This window comes from Mastacembelus armatus, chromosome 1, assembly GCF_900324485.2.
Source record: "Mastacembelus armatus chromosome 1, fMasArm1.2, whole genome shotgun sequence".
Taxonomy (NCBI): Eukaryota; Metazoa; Chordata; class Actinopteri; order Synbranchiformes; family Mastacembelidae; genus Mastacembelus; species Mastacembelus armatus.
The window spans coordinates 7,241,257-7,264,809 of record NC_046633.1 but is presented as its reverse complement, the minus strand read 5'-3'; the positions used below and the strand labels follow the sequence as shown (position 1 = coordinate 7,264,809).

Here is a 23,553-nt window from a genome sequence, read left to right as displayed (position 1 = left end):
TTATGTATTGCACCACAATTTCTCTCACAGTCTGTCTGCTCACCTAAAATACCAGCACCATTAGTTTCAACACCTCAGTGTGAGTCAGGGGAGACCCTTGGGGTGTAACAGAGGGCTCCTGTTTCCTCTCATGGACTATCAGTTTTTAATTTTAGCTTCTGACACAGGCTAGGAGTTTTCTTGTTAAGGGGTAACACTTGAGAGATTATTATTTTGCTCTCAAGTTAGGTGTCAGGGCTGTACTGTTACTGTTATAGTTCCAAGATCTGCATATAATCACCAGGGGTTTAACGGCACAGTGTTATATCTTCCTTTTTGCAATAAACTAGAAAATGAAAATATGACTCTACACATTAAGTGATGTACACGGCATTAAAGGGATATTTTTTAGAATTACCCATTTTTGCAATAGAGAGAAGTGTATCATTTCTATATTTTTCTTATATTAATAAATCTAATAAAAAGACCGAGACCAAAACAATGAATTTGTCCGGCCAACTATTGTGCCAGGGTACAACAGCCTGTAGCCTGATACAGTTTCCTTCTCCGTCCCACAAAGTCTCATTGATGCACTGGGGAACATTTTCCTTCATTATGATGAACATGAGCACTTTAGTTTAGTTTCAGTCAACCCCCAAAACATCATCCTGCTGCAGTAAATACTCCCTAGATACTCACGTAGTTCATTTGAACTGAAGGAATGGTTAGATAAAAGCACTTTGGTTAATGTTGAAGTGTATATTTGGCTCAGTGTTCTTTCTCTAACCTGCTGTGAGTGACTAAATATAAGAATGAAAAAGCTGTATCATTCTTTAGCTGATGTTGGGAAAACAGCAAACATTTACAGGATGAACATTTTCTAAATTAGTAGCATTAAAATCATTTCATTGTTTTGCTGATAGAAATCACAATCAAGGTAGTAAGATGTTTTGATGAAAACAAATATTTTGTTGTATAGTATTTGTATGTAAATATGATTTTCTATGCACTTGAATCTAGATTCCACCGACAGGACAGAGAAGCTAGAAACCATTGAGGAAAGAACCAATATTTGACAACAAAAAATAAAGCATACCACAAGGCTTTTACTTTAATTATTTGACAGTTGACTGCTGAGACAGAAACACCAGGAGAACACGAGACAGCCATAAGGGCCCTGGATCAAATTCAATTAAATTCAGTATGTGATTCAAGCAAGATTCTGCTGGATTTTTCCCATTTAAGATTATAAAGTGCAGCTATGTGCCAAAGACATGTTTTCAGTGAAATAACCAATGCAGGCATGGAGCACACAGTCAGTGAGGTGAATACTAAAAGCAAGCTGAATGCTGTCCTCTGATAACTGTGGCCTTTGAAATCCTTCTCCACGTTCTTTGTCATTGGAATAAATCTCCCTTTTGTACCATCCACTGCCTGTGGTCCAGTCTAATCTGCACATCCGAATGGGAACCAGTCATAATGACAAAGTGAGTAGAGGGTTATTAAAAATTGAAACGCCACTAATTAAAGCTAGGGTGAACGAATCTGATTTAAGTCCGGTGGCTGGGCCTACAGATATAACAGTCAGCGTGTAAAGGAGAAACTAACCTACACTGGGAGAGAAGGAGAAGGGAAAGACACATCTAAGGGTGAATATGTTTTTTAATCTGACTCTACAGAGTATTTATGTCAGTGTTAGAGCTTTCACTCACCATTGTGCTATAACAACTGTCCTAAGTAGCAGGATATGCATGTAAAGAGGCCATGGGAGCACATACACCTTCACACACACATACACAAAAATGTGCAGGTACAGTAGGATGGGACAGATAAATATGATAAGCATGACTTGCTGTGTCCTCTTATCCCACTGGATCAAAAAACAGCACAAAGATTAGGTGTTTCCATGTTCTTTACAGGCTTTTCCACAGCAGAGACTCTGAGATTAGAGGGCTCTCCCCTGTCTTGTCCTCACATTAACAGGAAGTGACAGGCTTGTTAAGACAATAACAGCAGTCGCCTGAATACTGTGTTACACCAGTCAGTACAGTCAAATTCATAGGGAGAGATCACCATCAAATCGCGGTTTGCCAAGAATATTAATCTGTGTATGCGATTACATTAGGAAGTGATGCTATTGAAACTAATGGTATCTTCTCTTCTCCTATATAATACAAATCCTAGTAATGATGCCTTGCTGTTGTGCATAGTTGAAATCTCTGTTGATAAAATTAAACGTTCTTTCGATATTTCGTTTTTCTGAACAAAAGAGTTTAGTAAACCGAATATCGAGAGAACGGGCAGTTTCGTTTTCCCATTTTTTTCTGTGTTCATCCAAACACCACAAACAGTTGCAAAACTGCAGCAGGATCTCTGGTCTTGTTGTTTGTATAGACTCATTAGATTAAAACAGTTCAGTTGGCCACCAGATGTCACTGTTGACTGAACCTTGAAGCTTTTACGACACAATTAGAAGGAAGCTCCATGAGTCTTCACCTGCCCGTCACCAAGTAACAGGTATTGATATTTAGCTTTAACGCTAGGCTAATCCTCACGGCTAATGTCAGGTCAGACTGTATGATCGTAGTTCCAGCCGCTCTCTCCAGGGGGCGTGTACGTTCAACAAGCTCGCTGCTGATTGGCTCAAAGCTCGTCTGCCTTGTTGTCCACACATGGTACTTCCGGCTCCACAAAAGCAACATGGCGACATCCTTAACGGCCGAAAATGGCGAATGAATCGGCTTCATCCCCGCGGTCGGTAACAGAATGTCACTCTGTATAGATACACTCCTTATACACATAGCTGTCAACATTGGGATTTATATTAGATGTTACAGCTGATGTTCTGTTTACTGCCACCTGCTTTACCGGAGGCGAATGTAGCAAATATGTAGCAAGCAAGTGTAATATGTTGAAAATGTTTTTTATAGGAAGATTAAACATACGGGAGAAATGTTTCAACGGGATGATAGCGGGATATAATGGTAAAATACAGGAGGGCTGACAGGTATGCTGGATATATCTAGTCAATACAAGACTACTCTTCTGTCCTTTATTAATCTGTAAAACTGTTTCACAGACGTGCTTTGATATTTTTCTCTAGCCAATGCCACCTTGTACTTTGAGAGCTCACATTCACACAGAACTAAACAATGCTGACTTTTGGATTGATGTAAAAGGATGTATGCTGACAAGGCCCACCTAGGCGCTTCATATGCAGGGGTGTTACTCTGCCTGTCAAGCAAAGCTTTAGTGAGCAAAGCTTTTGCCTTCTGAACAAACTCTACACCCTCATTAGAAATCAGAAACAGTTTCATTAAGCTTGTCGCTTTCTTCTACCTCTTGTGGACAGCCCTAATGCCGCCCGCTGCTCTCACGCCCCCTGATGTGCACCTGCCTTTGACCCAACCACATTATCCCTTGACTTATTGATGTATTTGTATTGATTCAGCTTGTCTTTCTAATACATGGCTTGTATTTCTTTTCATCCCTTGTTATTTCTGAAAAGTACCAGTAGGATTAACCATTTTGTCTAGGAACAAGCTTCAGAATAACACATTATGTCTTAGTAAAATCACAGAAGCAGTGATCCTATACTTGCTTAAACCCCCTGCCAACATGTCAAACACCCAACAAAGAATATGTAAAGCTCAACTTAGTTTTTGTTTTTTTTGTTTTTTTTCTCTTTTTAATACAAAACCAAAGAAAAACAGCGATTAAACAGTGCAGGTATGCATACAGTCCCTTTTTTTTTTTTTGCACAACATAATCACTCACTAAAAATAAATATGCATGAAAAACAAATACATCAATCTTATAAATATAAGGTCCCAAAACACCTCAAAAACATATACCAAATGTAATGAGATGGTGGTTTAGTATATTTGCACAAATATTTGGACAGTAAGTAATATCTCTACCCCACGATCAGTGCCATGTATTGTGAAGGTCTAGACGTCATTAATGTTACACAACTGCCACTGTAACTAATACACATGCGTTTCACTATTATTGCCTTTGTTATTTAAAAACTGCACTTTATATCTATTTCTAGAAAATACATCTTGAGTTGTTCATTTTATATTTATAGTTCCTACCTTCTTTGATCACAACATCACAAATAATTTGAGTCTTTATGCTACAATGTTCCAATATATTTACTTACAGGTATTGTTGCCCCATTAATATTTTACTTGTCAATGCAACCGTGCCAAGGGGAGGACAAACATTGCGACCTCTAGGAAAAGGGAGGAGTCTGATATTGGTTACCTCTGTGCTGGGCTACTCGAGGACGGCTGAGGGAGGGGGACGCACGCAGCAGTTGGGCCGCCTGACATTTTGCAGCATTGACCTAAAAATGTTCTGCTGCCTCCTTTTGTTCTTCCTGCCATGACGCGGTGAGTCAATGCCAGAGACTGACTTTCGAAGAGAGGTCTGGGCCATCAGTTTTCGCTCTTGTTCCTTGATTTTGCACTGCAAATGGCTCTGAATTGCAAAACCAAGAGATTCTGGGTCCACAGAAGCCCCATAGACCTCCCAAGTCATCCCTTGCTCATCCCAGACGACATCATGGATGCTCTTTCCTTTCTGCTTCCCTGATTGGTCATCCTCTTTGCTGCTCCTCTCCGGTTCTATTTTCTGTGTGCCAGAATTTGTCCCCTTTGTCAGTGCTTTACCTCCAGCTTCTTTACTCTTTTCTTTTAAACTTTCTGCTGTATTTTTAGTTGGCTCTGGCTTGGATCTGCTGTTTGCTGCTGCTGTTGTTGGCAGGGCCTTGTCGGACTTGGCTGTAACAGCAGTCTGAGAGGGAGCAGCATTGTTACTGTCAGCAGAAACTGTCTCTAGGGGTGCTCCTGATTTAAAAGGGGGAGCTTCATCAGCGGTTGTTTTTGCTGCCGATATCTGAACTCCACTTTTATATTGAGAGTTATCTGCCTCTCCTTGTTCCTTGTGGTGTTCCTTGTGTTCAATATTGATTTGATAAACTGGCTGGATGTTGCATAGAGCTAATGCTGGTTCTTTAGGCTTGGCCCCTAGTCTTATATCTTGCTGCTGGGGCAAAGTTTTTGAGTGGAAAACCTTGCCTGTATTTTGGTTGGGGCACATCTCCGCCTCAACAATGAGTCGATCTGACTTTGGATCAGTACAAGGGGCTAGATCAGTCATGTGCATCTGATGGAGACCCACACTCCCATCCACCTGATAGACTACGGCCAGGCCCTCCGCCTCCTCCCTGGGGACTGCACCACCGCTTAGCCTGTGAGTCGCAGCAAACGGCAGGAGGCTTGGACTTGTAGCCACAGCCTTACTGCACATGCTAGCCACCGCCTGAACCTCCATATCGTGACACTGCTTAATTGGGGTGGACGACAGGAATGTGGTCATAGTTGAAGCCTCCCTGTAGAGCTTGCTTTTCTGCTGCTGTCCTTCAAAAATAGCTGTGTCGATCTGGCTGGCTGCCTCAGCCACCTGCCCGTGTGCCGCCATGATTTTTATAACCTGGGGCAGAGTAGAGGAGTCTTTCTCTGAAGATGCTGGCTGATGCTTATCAGAGGAGACTTGTGGTTTCTTTGCTGGTTGCAAATCCTTTTCTGGAAGTGTTGAACTTGAATTCTTATTTGTAGACCTGATCTCTGCTGCGTTGCACTGCGGTGGCGGTGTAGTAGAGCTAAATGGGATTGAAGTTTCTATGTTTTGTTTGGGTTTGGGAATCTCCTGCAGACTGACGGAGCTTTTTGAGGAACTGTGAACATGATCAGGATCTTTAGATTCCTGTGGTACAGCAGTGTCCTTGTTTTGAGCATCTGATAAACTGCCCTTATTATCCTGTTGCAGTGCTGATGCTGTTTGCTTTAATTCACAGGCACTGTTAAGATTTTTGTTATTTGCAGAGGTGTGTGTATGTCTGTCATCTCGTGCTGTCGTGCTGGCTGAGGATGTGGGCTTTGCACACTCCTCTGCTGCATTTGGCCCTTTTAGTCTGCAGTCATTGGTCTGCATGTCGACCTTTGGTGCTGTAACAGCTGACGATAAACTGCTCTTACACATATCCTTTTCATCAGCCTGACTTAATACTTTAATATTAGCATTAGAATCTCTCTGGTCACCTCCTGTCTCACCAACACCTTGGCCTGTTCGAGACAGGTCTGGCATTTGTTGGTCTCCACCTGTCCCATGCTCAGATTTTGTCTGGTTTCCATTGGCTGGTGCTGGTTTGTCTGACATGGTGCTGCTAACTGGTTCACTGCTCTGGGAAGCTGTTTTTTGAGTGTGTGGGATGGTATTAGTGGGAGCAGCAGTCAGAGATAACTTATCCTGTTTGTGGTCAGGAGATGTGAGGGTGGGTTTTGGACAAACCTGAGAGAGTTTGAGGTTGGGCTCTTTAGTCCAGTTGGCATTAGACTCCTTATTACCCAGTGTGTCCACCACAGCCAGCTGAGGCACCATCTGGACAGTCACTGTCCTTTTTGGGTTAGTTCCCATGCCAGATTCACAGTTTCAGTCTTTAAATATTGTCGGGATCCACAGATGAAAACAGAATACACTACCAGTCACTTTGCGCACGTTTCTAAAGGAGGAAAATAGAAATAGATTGAGTTTGTTTTTCATGATTAAGCTTTCCTTTCACTACATTTACATAACTAAGACAAAAAATAATCAGACCAGACTCTCCTTGTTTTTTCTTCCTTGATGATTATTTTGAAAGTTACATCTGTCATGTCATGTACTTTATTTGGACAGCCATCAATATGCATTTTAGTAACTGTAACTGTTTTCATTAAAAGGCCAAGCACAATCAATGACCCATAGTTGCCTAATTTAATCTCTGCTGTGAATCAAGATAGATGTAATTTTAAGTTTAGATATCAATTTAATGACAGCATTGTGTACATTAAGGTAATGTTGAGTATATGCAGCTGTCTTTTCAACATGCTATGTTGCTTTGTATTCTGATTGTTTTTTCCATCTGTCTGCATCTGCAATGCTCTTTGAAACTTGCCTGTGAGAAAAGGCTACAGAAATCATTTAAATATTTAAAGCAGAATTCAGATACGTCTGAGAAAACATATCATTCGATTTAGATGTTTTGTGAACCTCTATCGGAGAATTTAAATATATTTTCAACTACATGGTCCAAGTGTATGAACAAGAAAAAAATAAGAATAATGAGGATAATGATAATCTTTAAAGAGCATGCAGAAACGTTGTGTCAGACTGAAACAAAGTGCAGAAATAAGACTTAAGACATAAGTAGGCTGAAAATGCTTACAGATCAAATATATTTGTAATTAAATTTTGTGGATGTTCCACTTTTAGTGGTGTTTCATGTGACCCACTAGTTTGGTCTGCTTCCAAAATGTCAAAGGTTTGTTTGACAGTATAACAGTGTATGTGTTAGTAGTCTGTATGGACAGATATCAAGTGTTAGTTATCTGATGAATCCTTCAATTGATGCTCACAGAGAAGCTAAACTGTGTTTTTTTTTTTTTGTGTGTGTGTAAGCTACTGTGAGATACTGTGTTCTGCATGGCAAACCAAGCAGTTGAAGACATTATTACATAAACACCAGTTCTTAATTAAAAATTTCTATGAGAATTCAATATAAAACGTTTCAGCGAATTTATTTGAGCCGTCGCAGTATCAATCACAATTTCATTTAAAAAAAAAAAAATCCTGTCTTTAGATCCTCTTTTGTCTTTTAATCTATCTTGTCTAAAAACCAAGCACTGACCTAAGGTCTCAGTAATCTCTTCATCCCAGGCTTGATGTATGATTCCGCCTCAGTCTGTCTCCTAAATGTGTAAAAGCATCTGGGCCGGTTCTACAAGTGATGTGCCAGCAAGTGTCTGAAATATCTCAATCCTTTGGAGTCACAAATAAATTACTCTAAGATCAGGGCTTTTGTAAAATATAACAACCTATAGGTCACATAGAAATAGAAAGAAGAGACATCAGTTCATACTTCTCTGGCGCACAAAACCTTCTATTTTTCAATACAATTTCAGTGACATTACTGAAGATAATCCATGCAGTATAATGTGCTCTTTAGTAAAGACGATGTTAAACTTGGCCTGGCCTTTTGAGGTTTTCTCCTGTATCATCAGGAGTCTCTTCTCTATGGGAGGAGCATAGTATATTTTGTTGATCAGGTCACACTGATATTTGAAATACTCAAAATAATTAGAAAAAGAAAACTTTAGATCTTAATCTACCTGTTTGCCTACAAGCAGTATTTTTGAATGTGACTGGAAACAATAGTAGGCTGCTGTCTGGGGTCATGTGCAGGTGTAGCCCATACGTGTGTGCTCGCCCACTGTACATCTGCCTGTTTGTTGTCAAAGTGCAAATATTTATGGAAAGCAGGTCCCGACTGTAATTAGATATTCAGCAATTAAAACGCTCTGGCATCTGGGCATTTTCCCCCCCTGCCAGTAGTTTTTAAATGACAAAAAGAGTGAATGCAGAATTTAAGGAAAACGGCAGCATAGATTAAAGTAATTCACACAAGCTATTGGAGCCAAATTAATATCTCTGTCATGTATCCTCCTGTACATTTGTATTCCTGTTCCACCCCAGTATCTCAGAGGCCACTGATATTTACTGATTTGATTTGACCTTGCGGAAGAAATTCAACATCTGTCATGAAAGAAAACAATCTAATGAAAAGAGGAGGGAGGCTTACCTTTAGAGGCGGTTTATGTCCCGTTTTGTGGTGTGTTGTCCGTGTCAGTGAGATGACGCTAAACCCCTAGAAATGAATATGGAATATCAACGCCGTGTCTGTGGCACCAAGCCACGCCTTCCTCCGGAATATGGGTCTTAGATGGTATTGATCCTCCACAGCAAAGCGCAAAACAAATTCAAGCACCGGGACTGACTGACCGTGCGCAATGAGTCACCACTGTCTGATCGATGGATCATTTCTCTGAGGTCATTGTTCACGTTTCCTCATGCTTAGAAAAAGTGAACCTTTCACAAAATGGACCTCTCATGGTGTGCGCTATCCCAGACAGAACTGGGTCCAGGCAGCGCAAGCAGCGTGGTGCAGCAGAGTAAACCAGATAAATAGGGGAGAGAATGGAGACGGTGCTGTATCAGCCGCAGGCATCCATAGGAGGGTCGCTTGCACTGGAAAACTGATTACTTTAAAATCCTTGCACTAACCTTTGTTTACTAAGCAATCTATAATATTTCCCATAAATAGTTTACGTGATTTATGACTGCACAGTCTGTGCCATATGTGGTGTAGGTTGAGAGGAATGCATCAAGGTATATTAGGTTATATTTCCAAATAGGATTAGATATGAATCTGAATTTTCCAAATGCTGAAGGATTCATATGTGTTTTTGTTAAAGGTCTGCTGAATAAATGACCTTTTATAATCAGGATGTTTACAGCAGGCTGGTGTTCTGAAGTGTCTGGCTCACCCAAACATGCAGCTATTTCAGTGTAGCTGACTTTCATTTGATATGATACAAGGACTCAGGAAAATAACTGTGACAGAAGAGTTATGTGTACAAAAAGGTTACAATGACAAACCAAGATATGCAAAACATATAGTACAAATACCACAGATAACTTACTAGAAACATTCATTTCCTGCCTATAAAGTCTGCATTTTCTTTTTGTGTATTAATTTAGAGGTTGACAATGGCATGTCTAGACTGTTGACTTGAGGTCAAGAGATACCCCAGGGGGCACAAGTAAAATCACAGGATGATGAAGACAATATAAAACAACAGTCAAACACTATAGTTAACACTATAGAGAAATTTGTTTATATTTCTGACCTTTCTCTCATCCTTTATTCATGAAATACCAGTAACTTCGCTTCAACACTGGGCATCCAAAAATTATTCAAATGAAAACAATCTCAGGGTGAATCTCAGAGGAAAGAGTCACCCAGTTTGTTTTCCAGCTCCTGGAGGTAGGGGTTATGACAATGGGTCTATAAAATAAGCCCTTTTTGTTTAAGAAGTCATAAAATCAAAAAGTCCTGGATAATGTGGCCAAAGAATCAAAATTTCAATAAAGGATGGAAGTTTTTGGATTGGGATTTACAATTACAAACAATTATAACATCTCTAATTTTTCAAGCCATCGCTCTCTATCAAAGCATATGCATCAGAAAAGAACACTGAAATGCGGATTTACCCAGTTGTTTATATGTTTGCCGGTCAGTCCTCATCATAAAACATATAGAACTAATGTTTCAAAAGACTAAATCCATGTTGTTTGTCAGATGAAGATTGTGTCACATGCTGTTTGTACAACATTGGCTGTTGTAACTGAGTCTGCTTCCTAGCTCATCCTAAAATTATCTCCCAGGCCGTTAATAAAACATAAGTGGGTCCCTTGGGGCATTGAGTCTTCTAATATAGCCATGGTCTGAGAAGGAAGTCCTTTTGGATTGGAGTATCTGGAAAGACCTCCTGTCCCCAGAGGGACTTGTTAGGTGAGAAGGTAGGCTGCGACTTAATTACAGCTAAGTGCACTAGCAACTCAGGATAGACTTCATGCACCACTGACATGCCAGATTTCTGCCTGAGGGTGAGGGCCAGTAGACAGTTTGGGAAAAAAATGACTCAGTTCTTGAGAATAAATATCACATAATAACAACCATATGTGCTCTGTTGTCACCATAATGTCATGACAAAGAAAATGTAAAATGTTATTTAACAATAACTATGCAATAATGGAGAGTTATTGTATAATAATACTAATAGAATCTGATTGTGTTACTAAATAGATTTGATAAACTGAAATCAATGCAGACAGACATATTTAGGATCTGGCATCATCTTGTGGTTAACTTGGAAATTGCAAATGCTTTTTTACTCTAGGATCAATTAGCTGTAATTAACTACAGGCTATGATCATTTTCAACAAATATACTGTCAGTTTTGGTTTGTCTTTAATGGGGACTCAGGGTCATAATGCATCAGTAAGTTAACACTCCACTAATCCAAACTTAGTTTAGCAATATAGTTTTAAAATACTGTGGGAATACAACCCTATGTTGTTAGTTTTATTTTATTTTATTTTATTTAAGCTTATATGAAAGCAACATTGTCCTTAGACCACTGCCTATTTGTGTTTGAGATGCAAATATGTAAATATATATGTAAAATGTAGGAAGAAAATGAAGCTTAAACGAAGAATAGACCAAATAATCTTCTTTTTTTGCTAACTGGCAAAACTCAACTGAGAATATGACTACATTTTAACTAGAACCTATACATATTTCTTTAAAAGACTACATTTACAAGGTATCCGGTGGCACTACGGTTTGCACAATAGAGGGCGCTGCAGAATGGCTGACGTGTGCTGTGTTCAAAGACGTCGTATCATTCAGCCTCGCAAAATCACCGCACGTTTCTCAAAGTATGACAACGCTTTGTGATAGAAAGGATGAAGGCCGTGCCCTTCAACAACTTTGAAAAGGGGTAATTGTCAAATGTAAGCAAGTATGTCATCCAAAAATTATTATTTTGTAAGTGCGTGTATTTTTTTTTTTTTTGTGGCTAGTGTGGGCTTTACTGTGTTGTGTGACCGCGAACGCATCAGAGTCAGACTGTTGTCAAGTGAAGCGTTGCTAACTAACACGCGGCTGAATTGAAGACAGGTTAGTGAGCTATATTTTGTCTCTGCGGTAGCACGGTACGATTAACATCAGCTTCTTGCCAAATATTACCGACCACATCATTACTTAGCGTGAACCTGAGTTTGTAATGTAGCTAGCTAGCTAACAGCTAACGTACAGTAACGTTAAAATGAACCTGTTGTCTGAACCAGGCGACTGTCCTCTCTAAGTTTTGTGACCAGTCGGCCCAGTTGGCTTATTTAAATCAGATAATTTTCTAGAGGTTTACTAGTATTAATAAGGTAAAGCATAACTAAAGTCGCCAGGCCTTTGTAAACTGAATGGCCACGTTTGCATTAAGTTAGCATTAGCTTCATGTTAGCTAGTAACGTTACAGTGCTATTGTAGCAGTTTGAATGTTTGCTAGATTCCCAGCACATTAGCAGGTCCTGTCTTATGTTTTTCTGTTTTAATTGGCGAACCATTATCAGCTGAGCGTCTCACACTTAAAGAATGAATTATTCTGGTTTTAATATTTCTCTGCCATGGTCGTTGTGACACTCAGACAGACACAGTCACATATCTCTTCATCCACAGGTCATTCAAAGGCCACCTGACTGCAAAAAGTAGTATAACCTTTTCCTTTTCCAACCTTTTCTGCTATGAAGTCTATATTTTGATGCCTATAAGGTCTTGGGTTTTTGACACGGTCAGAAGAGTGTTATTAAAGTTATTTGTTTAGTTTGAGGTCGTTGTTATTCGTGGTATTGTATTAATTTCAGTGGTGTTTACAATATTTTGCCCCCACCCACACCACCACCAGACAACCCACCACCCAGACCATCAACTGTGACCTCAGTAATAAACATTTAATAGAAAATACACCTTTACATAAATGTTAATTTAAAATTACAAAGTTTGTAAAACTGTAACTTTGAAATGGTAGATTTTTCTTTTTATTGATAGTGTCCACTGAGTGTACGATGCCTCAATACATTGTACTAATATTATAATACAGTACATAGTAATGTTTATATTTAAAACTTAAGTGAATTTTTTCACATTGATTAAGTCAATAGTATGTTTGGTTGTTGTAGTCGGTTTGAATTTTGAAATTTGATTGTTTTTACATTTGGCAACAAACTACGTTCTCCACCACTGTCATTTGTACTGGTTCTGTACATGGTTTTTCAAACTGTATGTAAGCCTTATACAAAGTATTCACAGGCTTTGAAAAAATAACTAACTTTATACTGCTAAGTAGCTTGATGATCCATGGCTTGCCAGGACATTTCTTGTACCATGGAATAAAACTTGAAAGGGTGTCACATATCACCTGATAGAGGACCATCCATCTTTAACGGTGATCTGAGTCAACCACCCATTTCAGACCTGTTAACAAAGTTGCTTATTAGACAAATGTTAGCAATATTTATTATATTGCTGATTAGACTTCAAGTGATGGATGTCTGTTTTTTGGTGTGTGTTCTAGAAAATGTTGGGGTATATGTGGCAGTATGTTTACACGTCCTTCCTGAGATACTGGCTGAAGTGGCTCATCCGACATGTGACAGGGAAATGTGAGCTGCAGAGAATATGCTCTGGACACAAGGCTTGTGCTACAACAACAACAAAAGCAGGTGAATAAAAGCAGAAAAACATGATCTGCTTTTGTACCTTATTACATATTTTCCCTATTATGTTGATGTGCTTTTTTGTGTTACCGTAGAATACTCTCTTCGGTCATCTAAGAACAAGGTAAGAACATGTTATCATTGTTATCTGTTGGTTTCTGGTAGTTTTTTTAGTTTATATGGAAATTTTTGTTTCTTATACAGAGTTAATCTTGCAAAATCACAGACAGCTTCAGTAGTTTTGGTTTAAACTAACTTTAACAGCTTTGTATTTTATATTTCATGTTCAAATTTATATGAGATGACAAAAATCAGAATCACTTTAGCGTTAAGGTGCTGATCATCAATACAAGCAATAAAAATTACAGCGATCTCTTAATAATGATTGTTAATCCATACCTCAATTTAAAATGAAAATCTTAAAGCAATCGTTTGGGATTTTTCAAATTGGTGTTAAAACATCCAGTTGTGGTAGAGGGGTACAATCTACTTAGCTTGGTGGAACAACAGAAGCTGCTTTCAAGCCTTATACAATCAGTGTAGTGATGTTCTGTTAAACATTCAGTGTCAATGGGGAGAGTAGGAGAAAAAATGACCTGTTTTCAGTTGCATAAAGGTACCTCAGTATTTTTTAACACCAACTTGAAAAATCCTGAACCATTTCTTAATTTCTTCGGTCATCTAAGAACAAGGTAAGAACATTTTCTTATGAAAATGCAATTCTTTTTGCATTTTTAATGCAAGAATATGACTATGTACTAGCTTCATAAAGAAAGAAAGAAAAGTAGTTAATAGACATTCCAACATAACCCCACACCTCACCTCTCAAACAGGAAACATTATCATATTTAGTAGAAATATGGCAATATATTAAAAAAATGAGTTTGAGAAGACACACTAGGAGCTTTTCTTATCTTCATATGACTGCTGCTGTAGAAGGATGTGTTACCAGTCAGGGCTGTCAGAAGGTTGGTGGTCTTTGTTGGGTGGACCTAAGGCCCATACCAAAGTTAAGATCATAAAACTTCAGAAATTTGGAGTGAGCAACCATGTGTAGCTTTAAGTGGTGACAAGTCAGTATCAAGGTGCCAGTTTTGGGTTGATATGGTCCCTTTTTGTAGATCTGGACAGTAAGTGAAACAGGTGGGGGATGGATACCTGATAAACTCTTACTCTACTATAAAGGACAACGTAAGGTCACATTATCTTTTAGGAAGTCATATATGTGAACACTAATAAACTCATATCCTATCAATTTTTATCTGTCACTGCACTTGCCAAGTACTGTATAGCTGAGTTGGCTAGACTACTTGTTATTGTTGATTATAGCTAAGCAAGCATTTTCTGCTCACCAATCCAGTTCTATCTGTAAACAGAAGTGCTTGGTCATCTTTTTTATTGTTTCTGAGGTTGACTTTGAGAAACACATTTTCACTATGTGACACATCAGAGATCATATAGCAGCTGCTGTGCCAGTTTTCTGTCTGGTGGATAAGCATGTCTTTATTTTACTCTGACTACCTCCTTGCGGTCTTCTGTTCCTTTGTAGGTTTTAAGGGGAGCATTGGAAACCAGCAAGAACAACTTAGAACAATGTGTGGATCAAATTATGAAAGAGAAGAATGTCAAACCTGAGAAAGATCCCCTGTGAGGTTACTTCTTATCTGCCATGTAGATTTTGTCACCTGCACTTCTTTCATTTACATCATATGCGGTGAAGTATGAATTTGACTTACAGTGATTAATTATTGGTTTAATCTCCCTGCTTTTCTAGGTTCAAGGAGAGCCTACACATCTGTCTGTTACAGATAACAGGATACAGTAGTCTGTTTATATCTGTGGAAGATGTGAGAAAGGAAGTCTTCACATCAGAGAACCCAGAGCATGAAGCCATGCTTTTGAAGGTGTGTGTGTGTTACTGTTTCTGCAGCCATACATTAGAAAAAAATAAGCGATTGCTTTATGTATATGTAAATGTCACCTTGGTGGCATTTTGATTTAGTTTTTTATTGTTTGCCTCTAATACTGAATGAAGTGGTGGCTACCTTGGTGGACAGACACAGATGTTTTATGGACTTGATATCACGAACGAACATCCCATGTTAATGTACACTTGGTCGTTTGTTAGGTACACCCATCTAAAATGTTGTGATCACACGATTGCATTGACATGTAACTATGGGAGTTACAATGTGTAATTCTAAAATTACCCACAGCTCTGGGACCTGTTGATGCCAACAGTCAAACTGGAATCAAGAATAACCAAACAGTGGGGAGATATTGGTTTCCAAGGAGATGACCCAAAGACTGACTTCAGAGGAATGGGGATGCTGGGCCTAATCAACCTTGTGTGAGTGAATAAAAATGAGAATAAATTCATATTAATACTGTCCATTAAACAAAAAAAAAAAAAAGCATTTGCACTCCTTGGTCATAATATCTTTGAATCTGAAACAGCAGGAACAACATAATAATCTATCATGGAAATTGAGTTTTGCTTAAATTACTTTCACATTATAGCAGTGTAACACAGCAAAGTCTAACTTACATAATTATTTTTCAGTGATAGTTATTAAATTAGTAGTAGTGTGAACATGTATGTATTTGTATGTATGTATTTTTCTGTAAATGTGTAAGATGAAGGCTTTTTCTGGCCTGTCTCACCTGGCATGGTAAATAATCGTTTTAAATATATTTATATTATTTTGTATTGTTTCCTAGATGTGCATCAGTAGGAGCCCAAAAATTCAGTCTCAACTTGGAAAGTTCAATAAATGCAATATGTTTCTAAAATGAGTGACTTGAGAGTCTTAAATAATCACAATTATGATTTTTTTTCCACAAAACATTAGTTTTAATAAAATATTCATCATAACCAACAGTACTTTAAAATTTAGTATTGGATTCCAATAAATGTTGGAGTCATGAAACAAAAGAAGGAGTTTATACCATCCATCCTTCTTCCTTGTGAAAACCTGGCACTTAACAACAATGGTGCTTGAGTGCTGTCATTTTGGTCGGAGATTATGATGTTTTATGTAGTGGCTTATGTAGCCTCGAACTGCTAGCCTCAAGCAGAGACAAGAAGCTGGCTTTACGGTCTGGTAGAGTAACATCCTAAATCTGTAACCCCAGATGTTTCAGATTTTTAACAGAAAATTGTATTTGGCAGTTCACCAGACTTTGCTCCTTCTGGACCCTCAAAGGGTTTTACTAATTCTCCAAGACCTGTAAACTTGACTTTGCTTTGTCAAATCAGTGGAATTCTCACTTTAAGTATTTACTAGCGAATGGTGCACAAAATCTCTCTGGATTAGTATACTGGCAAAGTATACAACTGCTTTCACAGTAAACAATGAATATATTAAAATATCTTTGTTCTGCTACAGGTTTTTCAGTGAAAACTACACAGAAGAGGCTCGTCAGGTGTTGTCTCATGCAAACCACCCTAAACTAGGGTATGTGAAATTCATGCATGAGTCAGGAGATGATCTTTATAAAATTATGGCATCTTTGTACCTTTGTACTTTTGTGGTTGGCATGTACTTTATTTTTTAATTTTACATATTTTAGGTACTCATATGCCATAGTTGGAATCAACTTGACAGAAATGGCATACAGCCTCCTGAAGAGCGGCGCTTTGAAGCCTCATTTCTACAACACAGTACTTGGCACACCTGAACTACGGCACTTTCATCAGCTATACTGTGAGTAGATGTAATGTCATTCTTCTCGTCAACATCTCATTCTTTATATCTCCCAAATACAAAGCATAATTTTCCAGTTAGACAGTGAAAAAAGAAAATCACACATTTCTTTCTCTAGGTTACCTGGCATATGAATTTGATAAATTCTGGTTGGCCGAAGAACCTGAAAGCATCATGCAGTTTAATCAATACAGAGAGAAATTTCACAGCATAGTCAAGACACATCTACAGGATCCTGGTGTGTCTCTCACATTAACAGTCCATTCACAAAACTAATGTAAATTAAGGCTCTTTAGAGTTTTAACATGCCCCCTGCTCTCTCTATAGCCAGTGATGATGTTTGATAAGAGAAAATAACTCTTGAGAATAACTTTTGAACAAATAAATCCTCCTATATTTGCTTTTGTGATTAGTCATGTTTAGTTCATCCAAATACAGCACAAATCTTACACCCTATACCTCAAAATGACCATTTCAGTGGTATATTGTCTGCCATAAAGGGGAAGCGAGAGCTGCTGCAGAGACTGCACTTATGATGGGACTGTTGTGTGATGTTTTAAGCACTTTCAGTAAACAAGCAAATAAACAGAAAAGACTGCAGTTAATAGACAGTTATTGATAAATGGTGATTATTTACCTTATATTAACTGTTTTTGTATTCGTTCTCACAATTGTCCTTCTCAGGAATTTGATATTTATATCTGTAAACTATGACTTAATGTAAGGAATGAATTCCATTTGATGTTCTCATCATAAAAGTTGTGCATGACTAAACATGTCCCCACTGACACCATTAATGCCATGTGTATTATGTAATATAGGTTATGTGGAACTTACAATGGTTGCTATCCTTCATTTTCATAAATTTGTCAAAACTGATATTGTATTTTCATTGCCTTATATTTTTATGTTGTGATTTGCTTTTGAGGAAGTTATTAACACATCTGGCTCAAAGTAAATAAACATTTTGTTATTTTGAAATGTGCTTTATGTCAATGTATCCAAGGGCAAGTTAAAGAATCAAACACAATGTCTCTAAAACAAGTAAGATATATTTTGGATTTACATATACATGTTTTACATTTCATTATGGGCATCAGAATTATTTTTAATATAAATTTGCATTAGTTTAAGCTGCCTGAAATGTATAAGTGGCAGATTTAGATTTACACATCTTAAAGTGCAAACTCAACTTCCCAAAAAAGGTTTTACTACATTGTGATGAGCTATTAACTCCCATTATGTTTCAAAGGGGGCTCATTACGACTTAATATAAATATAAAGAGAGATGAGTGTAGTTTTATACAGTTAACTTAAAGGAACACTGTAATACTCCTTTTTCAAAAAAGGATTGTCTTCTTTGTCACCACAGAACAAGAAAATTGAATAAAACAATGTTTTTTCAGTAATTCAACCAAGTTCTGTTTCAGGTATTACAGTCAAATTTTGAAACAGGAATCTCAATTTGGGACCTCAACCCTCTTCTTGGTGACCATCATGGCCCTCTTGATTTGCTCAAATGAGACAAACATCACAATGTTCCATGATCCCAACCTCAGAAATGAGGGCACAAATCTGCAAAAAAACAAGAAAACAGGTTGGACATTTGCAGTGAGGAAGGAGGGTTAAACAAATGTGGGCTGAGGCCACAGAGAAAGAACTTACCCTTTGTAGAAGGCTGTTGGCCCCTCTTTGGTTAACATAGTCCAGGCACAGTTGATAGCGCTTTTGTACTGACCTGGTGGTGAGTTCATGTACCTGGTTTTCACCACATCCACTGGGGAAGCAATCACTGTGGTAACAAAGCCAGCACCAAACGCAGAAACAAAGTGGCACGGCAAGTTGTCTGTGGAGTGTGACAGGTAGAAAACAGTGAACAAAACAACTGAAGAGCATGAATGAAAATAACTAGAAGGCCTTTGTTCTTAGCTGAAACCCATGTCAGCAAATAAGTAATCTTGTGAATGAGGCAATATAAATGTCAAAGTGTACAGTATTTATGGTAGTCTGACAAGAAAATATGCCATGCTCTGTATCAGTGTGTGTGTTATCAACTAGAGACGAAGGTGTGAGAGGGTGTGTGGATTTCTACCCTATCAGCTGCCTTTGTGGGGTTGCTATCTACTGTATGTGTGTGCATGTAGCTGAATGAACACTCTCACCGGACATCAGGTTATATCCAAGGATGGCCTCCTTGATCAGGTCATATGTAACCAGCTCTGTACAGTTGACCAATGCATTTCTTGTGATGTTAGGCAGTGTCCCTGAACAAGTCAGAAAAGAACAATAACTTTTCTGATCAGTTACAAAACCTTGCTCTGCCTTTTTTCCAAAAGAGTAACACATTTTGAAGTATGTTTTCTAAACAGCACCTTTCCAGAGCCCACGCAAGCCCTCATTCTGGAAGATGTGTTTGTAAGCCTGCATGGTACCATTGTAGCGACGAGCCACACCATCCAGGTTCACCTGGGCTTGGAATCGAACCTTGACCACGTCAGTGGGTTGTGCAAAAGACACTGCCATAGCACCTGTAGTGCAGCCAGCTAGGATGCGTACAAGTACACCTGGGTCTGCAGAGGAACAGACAAGACCAATGACAGGTAAAATGTAACTATCCTTTTTTTGATAGGATTTTGCTACTTATACTTACTGTATGTATTCTGAATGCAGAACTTTAACTTAAAATATATGAATGTTTTTTCATATGTAATTATTTTACTTGGGTAAACATTTTCTCCCACCATTGGGAACAATGCAAAAATAGCTTTAAAACCTGCTGTCCAAGAAAATAAAAAGAATCTTAGTGTTTTTAAATTACATCAGACAATGTCACCGTCTTCAGATTGGAAACTTTTGTTACATCTAAAGTTTTCCTAATATAGGTGGTGTGCTTTATTTACTTAGTATTGTGATAGTATCTCAGTATTAATTCTGCTTTTAACTGTACATACAGCTGCTACACATCTGGCGGTCGTTAGGCAGGGCTTCATCCGCTGTCGCTCATCCTGGGATTTCTCTTTTTTCCCTGTTATGCCTTGTGAAGACTGGCTCCTTTCATCGAAGTCATTTTGTTTGTGACCAGAGACGTGATATATTTAGCCCTGTAACCACTTACTGTCTTTTCCGCCTGTGTAGAAATTTTTGACATTGTCGTAGAGGCCGATCCTGATGGAGGCGAAGCACAGTTGTCTCTGCAGACCAGCTACCAGACCATTATACAAAGACTTGGGTCCCTCTGTGCGGATCATGGTGCTGATCGTCCCAAACACCCCTCTGTAACGGATGCCTTGCACCGCCTTCTTCTCACCCTGAATCTGCGGTCACAGATTGTACTAAAGGCTAAAACCATCTTTACAGAAAAAAAGGTAGAAGACCTTTAGACTAAATGGTGAAGCATGTCATTACAAAAGTGTCAATTCCTGCCACTGAAACATTAAACAACATTATGCTTTGCATTGAAGACGATGGTGCGTTAACATTAAAATTCAAACAGAAGCATTTTTTAGACTTAAGACTTTTTTACTGCTATTTTTTTCTTTTTAATCAATTTAGCGCGTTTCTGCGTAATTGCTGCGTGCTTACGTCAGTCCTCGCTGACACCACTCATTGGTCGGTTCCAGTTTGGAAAAATCATGGCGGTGGCAGCAAAATCAAAGAATTTGACTCGTTTGTTAAAGAGCTTCACAATAAAAATTCCTAAGACTAGAGGCTTTTAAAGTATGAGAGTCCTTCAGTTTAGCATAAAACAAAACGCTGTGTTTTTACACAGTGTCATGTAACCTGCCGCAGCGGCACTGGGACTGTGTTTAAGAGGGAACGCGCTTTCTGGAGGATGAACCGAGAGAAAAGCCAAAACCATCGTAAGTGTCAAATTACCTTATATATAACAGGCAGAGCTTCGTTATCTTTTGTCCTGGTGCCTTTTAAGCCCATTGTTAAAACCACTACTGGATAACCTGGATAAAAAGTTTAGGCTAGCTTTATTTAAGTGGTTCATTATCCAAGTAATCATTCAGAACATTTCAGTAAATGTGTGTTGTGATAGCAGAGATGATTTTTTTTGTTGTTGTTGTTCTTTGTCAGTGTAGTTGCACAGATACCTGCAGTCTGACTTTGGCTGTGTCCAGAGGAAATGTGACAATGTCAGCTATACATGCTGCTGCTCCAGCACTCGCCATCTTCACCCCCAGTGGAGGGGGAATATCTGACGGTTTGAGTCCTACCATGTTTTCTACAGCTGGGGCGACAGGTATGCACAAACACACACACACACATATACACATACGCATGAACACAATCGGCACAACTCATTGTTGCAGTCTCTTGTTAAAAATCACCATACATTAACCTTATTTAGTAATCTCTCATCTTTTAGAGTGAAGCGTAAGGGAATGATTGCGTCTTTCATGAGCCAAGAAAGTATAGATAATGTGAATTACACTTACATTGCTTGTCTAAAATTTAAGGTTCCTTTTGAGCCTCGGTTCTTTGATGCAAGGCAGGAGTTTAATCCATAAGGGGTCCCACTCCACAGAAAGGAAAGAGGCATCTTTTGCTCTGTATTTATATATTTTCTGGCAGGCTTTTTTTTATGACATCCACAGAGAGGCGTTACTGTGTATTCCAATACACCCAGGTCAAATCAAAGTCCACTGACTGTCAGAAAGTCAATGTTCAATTTACCCCACAGTGCAGATGTTTTTGAGAAAAACAACAATTTTAATTCCCAGTTCTGAGTGTACCGTCAGTAATTTTTTTTTGTCCATACTATGATAAATTTCCAAATGTGGGCAAAATTGATCATGAAAAGTATTAATGTTATTTTATTACCTTCAAATGTAATCATGTACTATATTCATGCTCACATTTGATTTCGCTGCAATTTGGAAATATCATCAGATTTTCCTTTTGCCCTGCACTGACTTCATATTATGCAATTATTTACTCTATTAGACCAAGTGTCTGAGCTTAACAACAGTCATAATAAGACACTCTCAGACGGGTTCATTGGAAGCTTGTTCTTGCTCTGAGCCAATGACAGTGCAGGGGTGTGAATGACGAGGAAGAAAGTGCTTAGAGGTGATAGGCTAAGTAACAGTTTGTTCAGTAGACTTTGTAGCCAAACCTCAAGTTGACTTTTCACTGTTGTCGTACTAGATTTAAATCATACAGTATGTGCCCATGTATTCATATAACTCCAGTTATTTTGTGTTTCTCAGTTATGATGTCTAGTTACCAGTCACAGTCAGATGTTATTGGAAGTGAACATTTTTTTTGGGGGGGGGGGGGGGGGTTGAGGGAATAGCAGTGGAAGTGTTGTGACCAGAACTAGTGATTGAAGTTCACTGTTGGAGCAGATAAGAACTTTGCATCATGCGATTTTTAGCCACTCAGCAGTTTGGCAGCTGTGGTGCCTATTTCATAATACCTTGTTCTAAATCCAACCTATGTAGCTTCTTAAACTGAATTGACATTACAGGAAAATTCAATTTTAGATAAACAAAAAAGAAAGAAAAAATGTAACATCTAAATATGCACAGTGTTACAGACTGCTAAAGTGAATGCAGTGTAATATTCCTGCAATAATTATAACCCTAATGAAGGTGATAATGTCCAATATGTTATGTTGTTGTTTGCTGCTGGCTGCCATTTGTGTTGCTGTTGAATTGTATCGTATTATACTGAGAGGTATTTCTAATATTGTTCTACTTTTGTTGATATAAAAAATGTAGACAAATTTAATTGAATAAGACCTTTCATTACAATCTTCATGAAGGGAGGTTGTATTGCCAGAACATTTAGGTCAAATTGTTTGATCGTCAAAATTGGCAAAGGTTTTTTTTTTTTTTTTTTTTTTTTTTTTTTTTTAATTCAAAATGACAAAAACTTTTTGTGATTGAGATAATTAACACAATTAGTAAAAGAAACGGTTTTAAATAACCGAGAGAAAAGCCAAAACCATCGTAAGTGTCGAATTATTACCTTATATATAACAGGCAGAACTTCGTTATCTTTTGTCCTGGTGCCTTTTAAGCCCATTGTTAAAACCACTACTGGATAACCTGGATAAAAAGTTTAGGCTAGCTTTATTTAAGAGGTTCATTATCTAATTAATCATTCAGAACATTTCAGTAAATGTGTGTTGTGATAGCAGAGATGATTTTTTTGTTGTTGTTGTTGTTCTTTGTCAGTGTAGTTGCACAGATACCTGCAGTCTGACTTTGGCTGTGTCCAGAGGAAATGTGACAATGTCAGCTATACATGCTGCTGCTCCAGCACTCGCCATCTTCACCCCCAGTGGAGGGGGAACATCTGACGGTTTAAGTCCTACCATGTTTTCTACAACTGGGGTGACAGGTATGCACAAACACACACACATGTACAATCAGCACAAAAGAAGTGGTTGTAGAACTTGTATTTGGGCCATCAGTTTTTTCATTTAGATTTTGTTATTAAGGGCAGGGCACGGCAAATTTAATTTTCCAGGGTTTACTCCACCCCTGTCAATGTCAGCTGGGATTGGATTCAGCCTGGATGAATATTTTGTTATTTAGTACTTTTCTCATAAATTTTGTAGTATCTGTTCTTTACTTTGTTGGAGGGTTTTGTGGTGTTAGGATGTTTGCTGTGCTTATCGCTTTTGAGTTTT

General features: G+C 38.4%; 3 protein-coding genes across 7 annotated transcripts; 1 reads left to right on the top strand and 2 right to left on the bottom strand.

Moving 5' to 3' along the window:
* Positions 1-4,160: 4,160 nt before the first annotated feature.
* On the bottom strand, positions 4,161-8,979 carry gprin3b (GPRIN family member 3b). Its single transcript, XM_026304130.1, has 2 exons — positions 8,663-8,979; positions 4,161-6,547 (listed from the first exon to the last, which is right to left on the bottom strand). Exon 2 carries the CDS (start codon positions 6,460-6,462, stop codon positions 4,261-4,263), a length of 2,202 nt encoding a protein of 733 aa, XP_026159915.1. The 5' UTR covers positions 6,463-6,547; positions 8,663-8,979; the 3' UTR covers positions 4,161-4,260.
* Positions 8,980-11,470: 2,491 nt separating this feature from the next.
* On the top strand, positions 11,471-17,885 carry elmod2 (ELMO/CED-12 domain containing 2). Of its 2 annotated transcripts, XM_026302655.1 has the most exons (10): positions 11,581-11,605; positions 12,161-12,189; positions 13,056-13,203; positions 13,293-13,321; positions 14,747-14,844; positions 14,972-15,101; positions 15,414-15,547; positions 16,587-16,655; positions 16,771-16,904; positions 17,023-17,885. In XM_026302655.1, the coding sequence occupies exons 3-10, from the start codon at positions 13,059-13,061 to the stop codon at positions 17,178-17,180; spliced, it is 897 nt and encodes a 298-aa protein (XP_026158440.1). In that variant the 5' UTR covers positions 11,581-11,605; positions 12,161-12,189; positions 13,056-13,058; the 3' UTR covers positions 17,181-17,885. The 2 variants fall into 2 exon arrangements, with proteins under 2 accessions (XP_026158439.1, XP_026158440.1); XM_026302654.1 differs by lacking the exon at positions 12,161-12,189 and having other exon boundaries at positions 11,471-11,605.
* Positions 17,886-17,934: 49 nt separating this feature from the next.
* Positions 17,935-23,261, bottom strand: ucp1 (uncoupling protein 1). Of its 4 annotated transcripts, none has more exons than XM_026302650.2 (7): positions 21,350-21,502; positions 21,005-21,141; positions 20,020-20,218; positions 19,277-19,474; positions 19,067-19,168; positions 18,570-18,750; positions 17,935-18,479 (listed from the first exon to the last, which is right to left on the bottom strand). In XM_026302650.2, exons 2-7 carry the CDS (start codon positions 21,128-21,130, stop codon positions 18,365-18,367), a joined length of 921 nt encoding a protein of 306 aa, XP_026158435.1. In that variant the 5' UTR covers positions 21,131-21,141; positions 21,350-21,502; the 3' UTR covers positions 17,935-18,364. The 4 variants fall into 4 exon arrangements, with proteins under 4 accessions (XP_026158435.1, XP_026158438.1, XP_026158436.1 ...); XM_026302653.2 differs by lacking the exon at positions 21,350-21,502 and adding an exon at positions 20,781-20,860 and having other exon boundaries at positions 21,005-21,137; XM_026302651.2 differs by lacking the exons at positions 21,005-21,141; positions 21,350-21,502 and adding an exon at positions 23,113-23,261.
* Between the last annotated feature and the right edge of the window lie 292 nt (positions 23,262-23,553).

Bases quoted from the DNA above. Each gene is read 5' to 3' on its own strand.
- gprin3b (XM_026304130.1), bottom strand. From the start codon at position 6,462: ATGGGAACTAACCCAAAAAGGACAGTGACTGTCCAGATGGTGCCTCAG.
- elmod2 (XM_026302654.1), top strand. From the start codon at position 13,059: ATGTTGGGGTATATGTGGCAGTATGTTTACACGTCCTTCCTGAGATAC. The intron at 16,656-16,770 runs GTATGTGAAATT...TACATATTTTAG, and splicing joins GCAAACCACCCTAAACTAGG to GTACTCATATGCCATAGTTG. The intron at 16,905-17,022 runs GTGAGTAGATGT...TTCTTTCTCTAG, and splicing joins GCACTTTCATCAGCTATACT to GTTACCTGGCATATGAATTT.
- ucp1 (XM_026302651.2), bottom strand. From the start codon at position 23,238: ATGGTAGGACTTAAACCGTCAGATGTTCCCCCTCCACTGGGGGTGAAG. The intron at 20,219-23,112 runs GTATCTGTGCAA...CTGTGACCGCAG, and splicing joins CAGCCAAAGTCAGACTGCAG to ATTCAGGGTGAGAAGAAGGC. The intron at 19,169-19,276 runs GTGCTGTTTAGA...TGACTTGTTCAG, and splicing joins CTTGCGTGGGCTCTGGAAAG to GGACACTGCCTAACATCACA.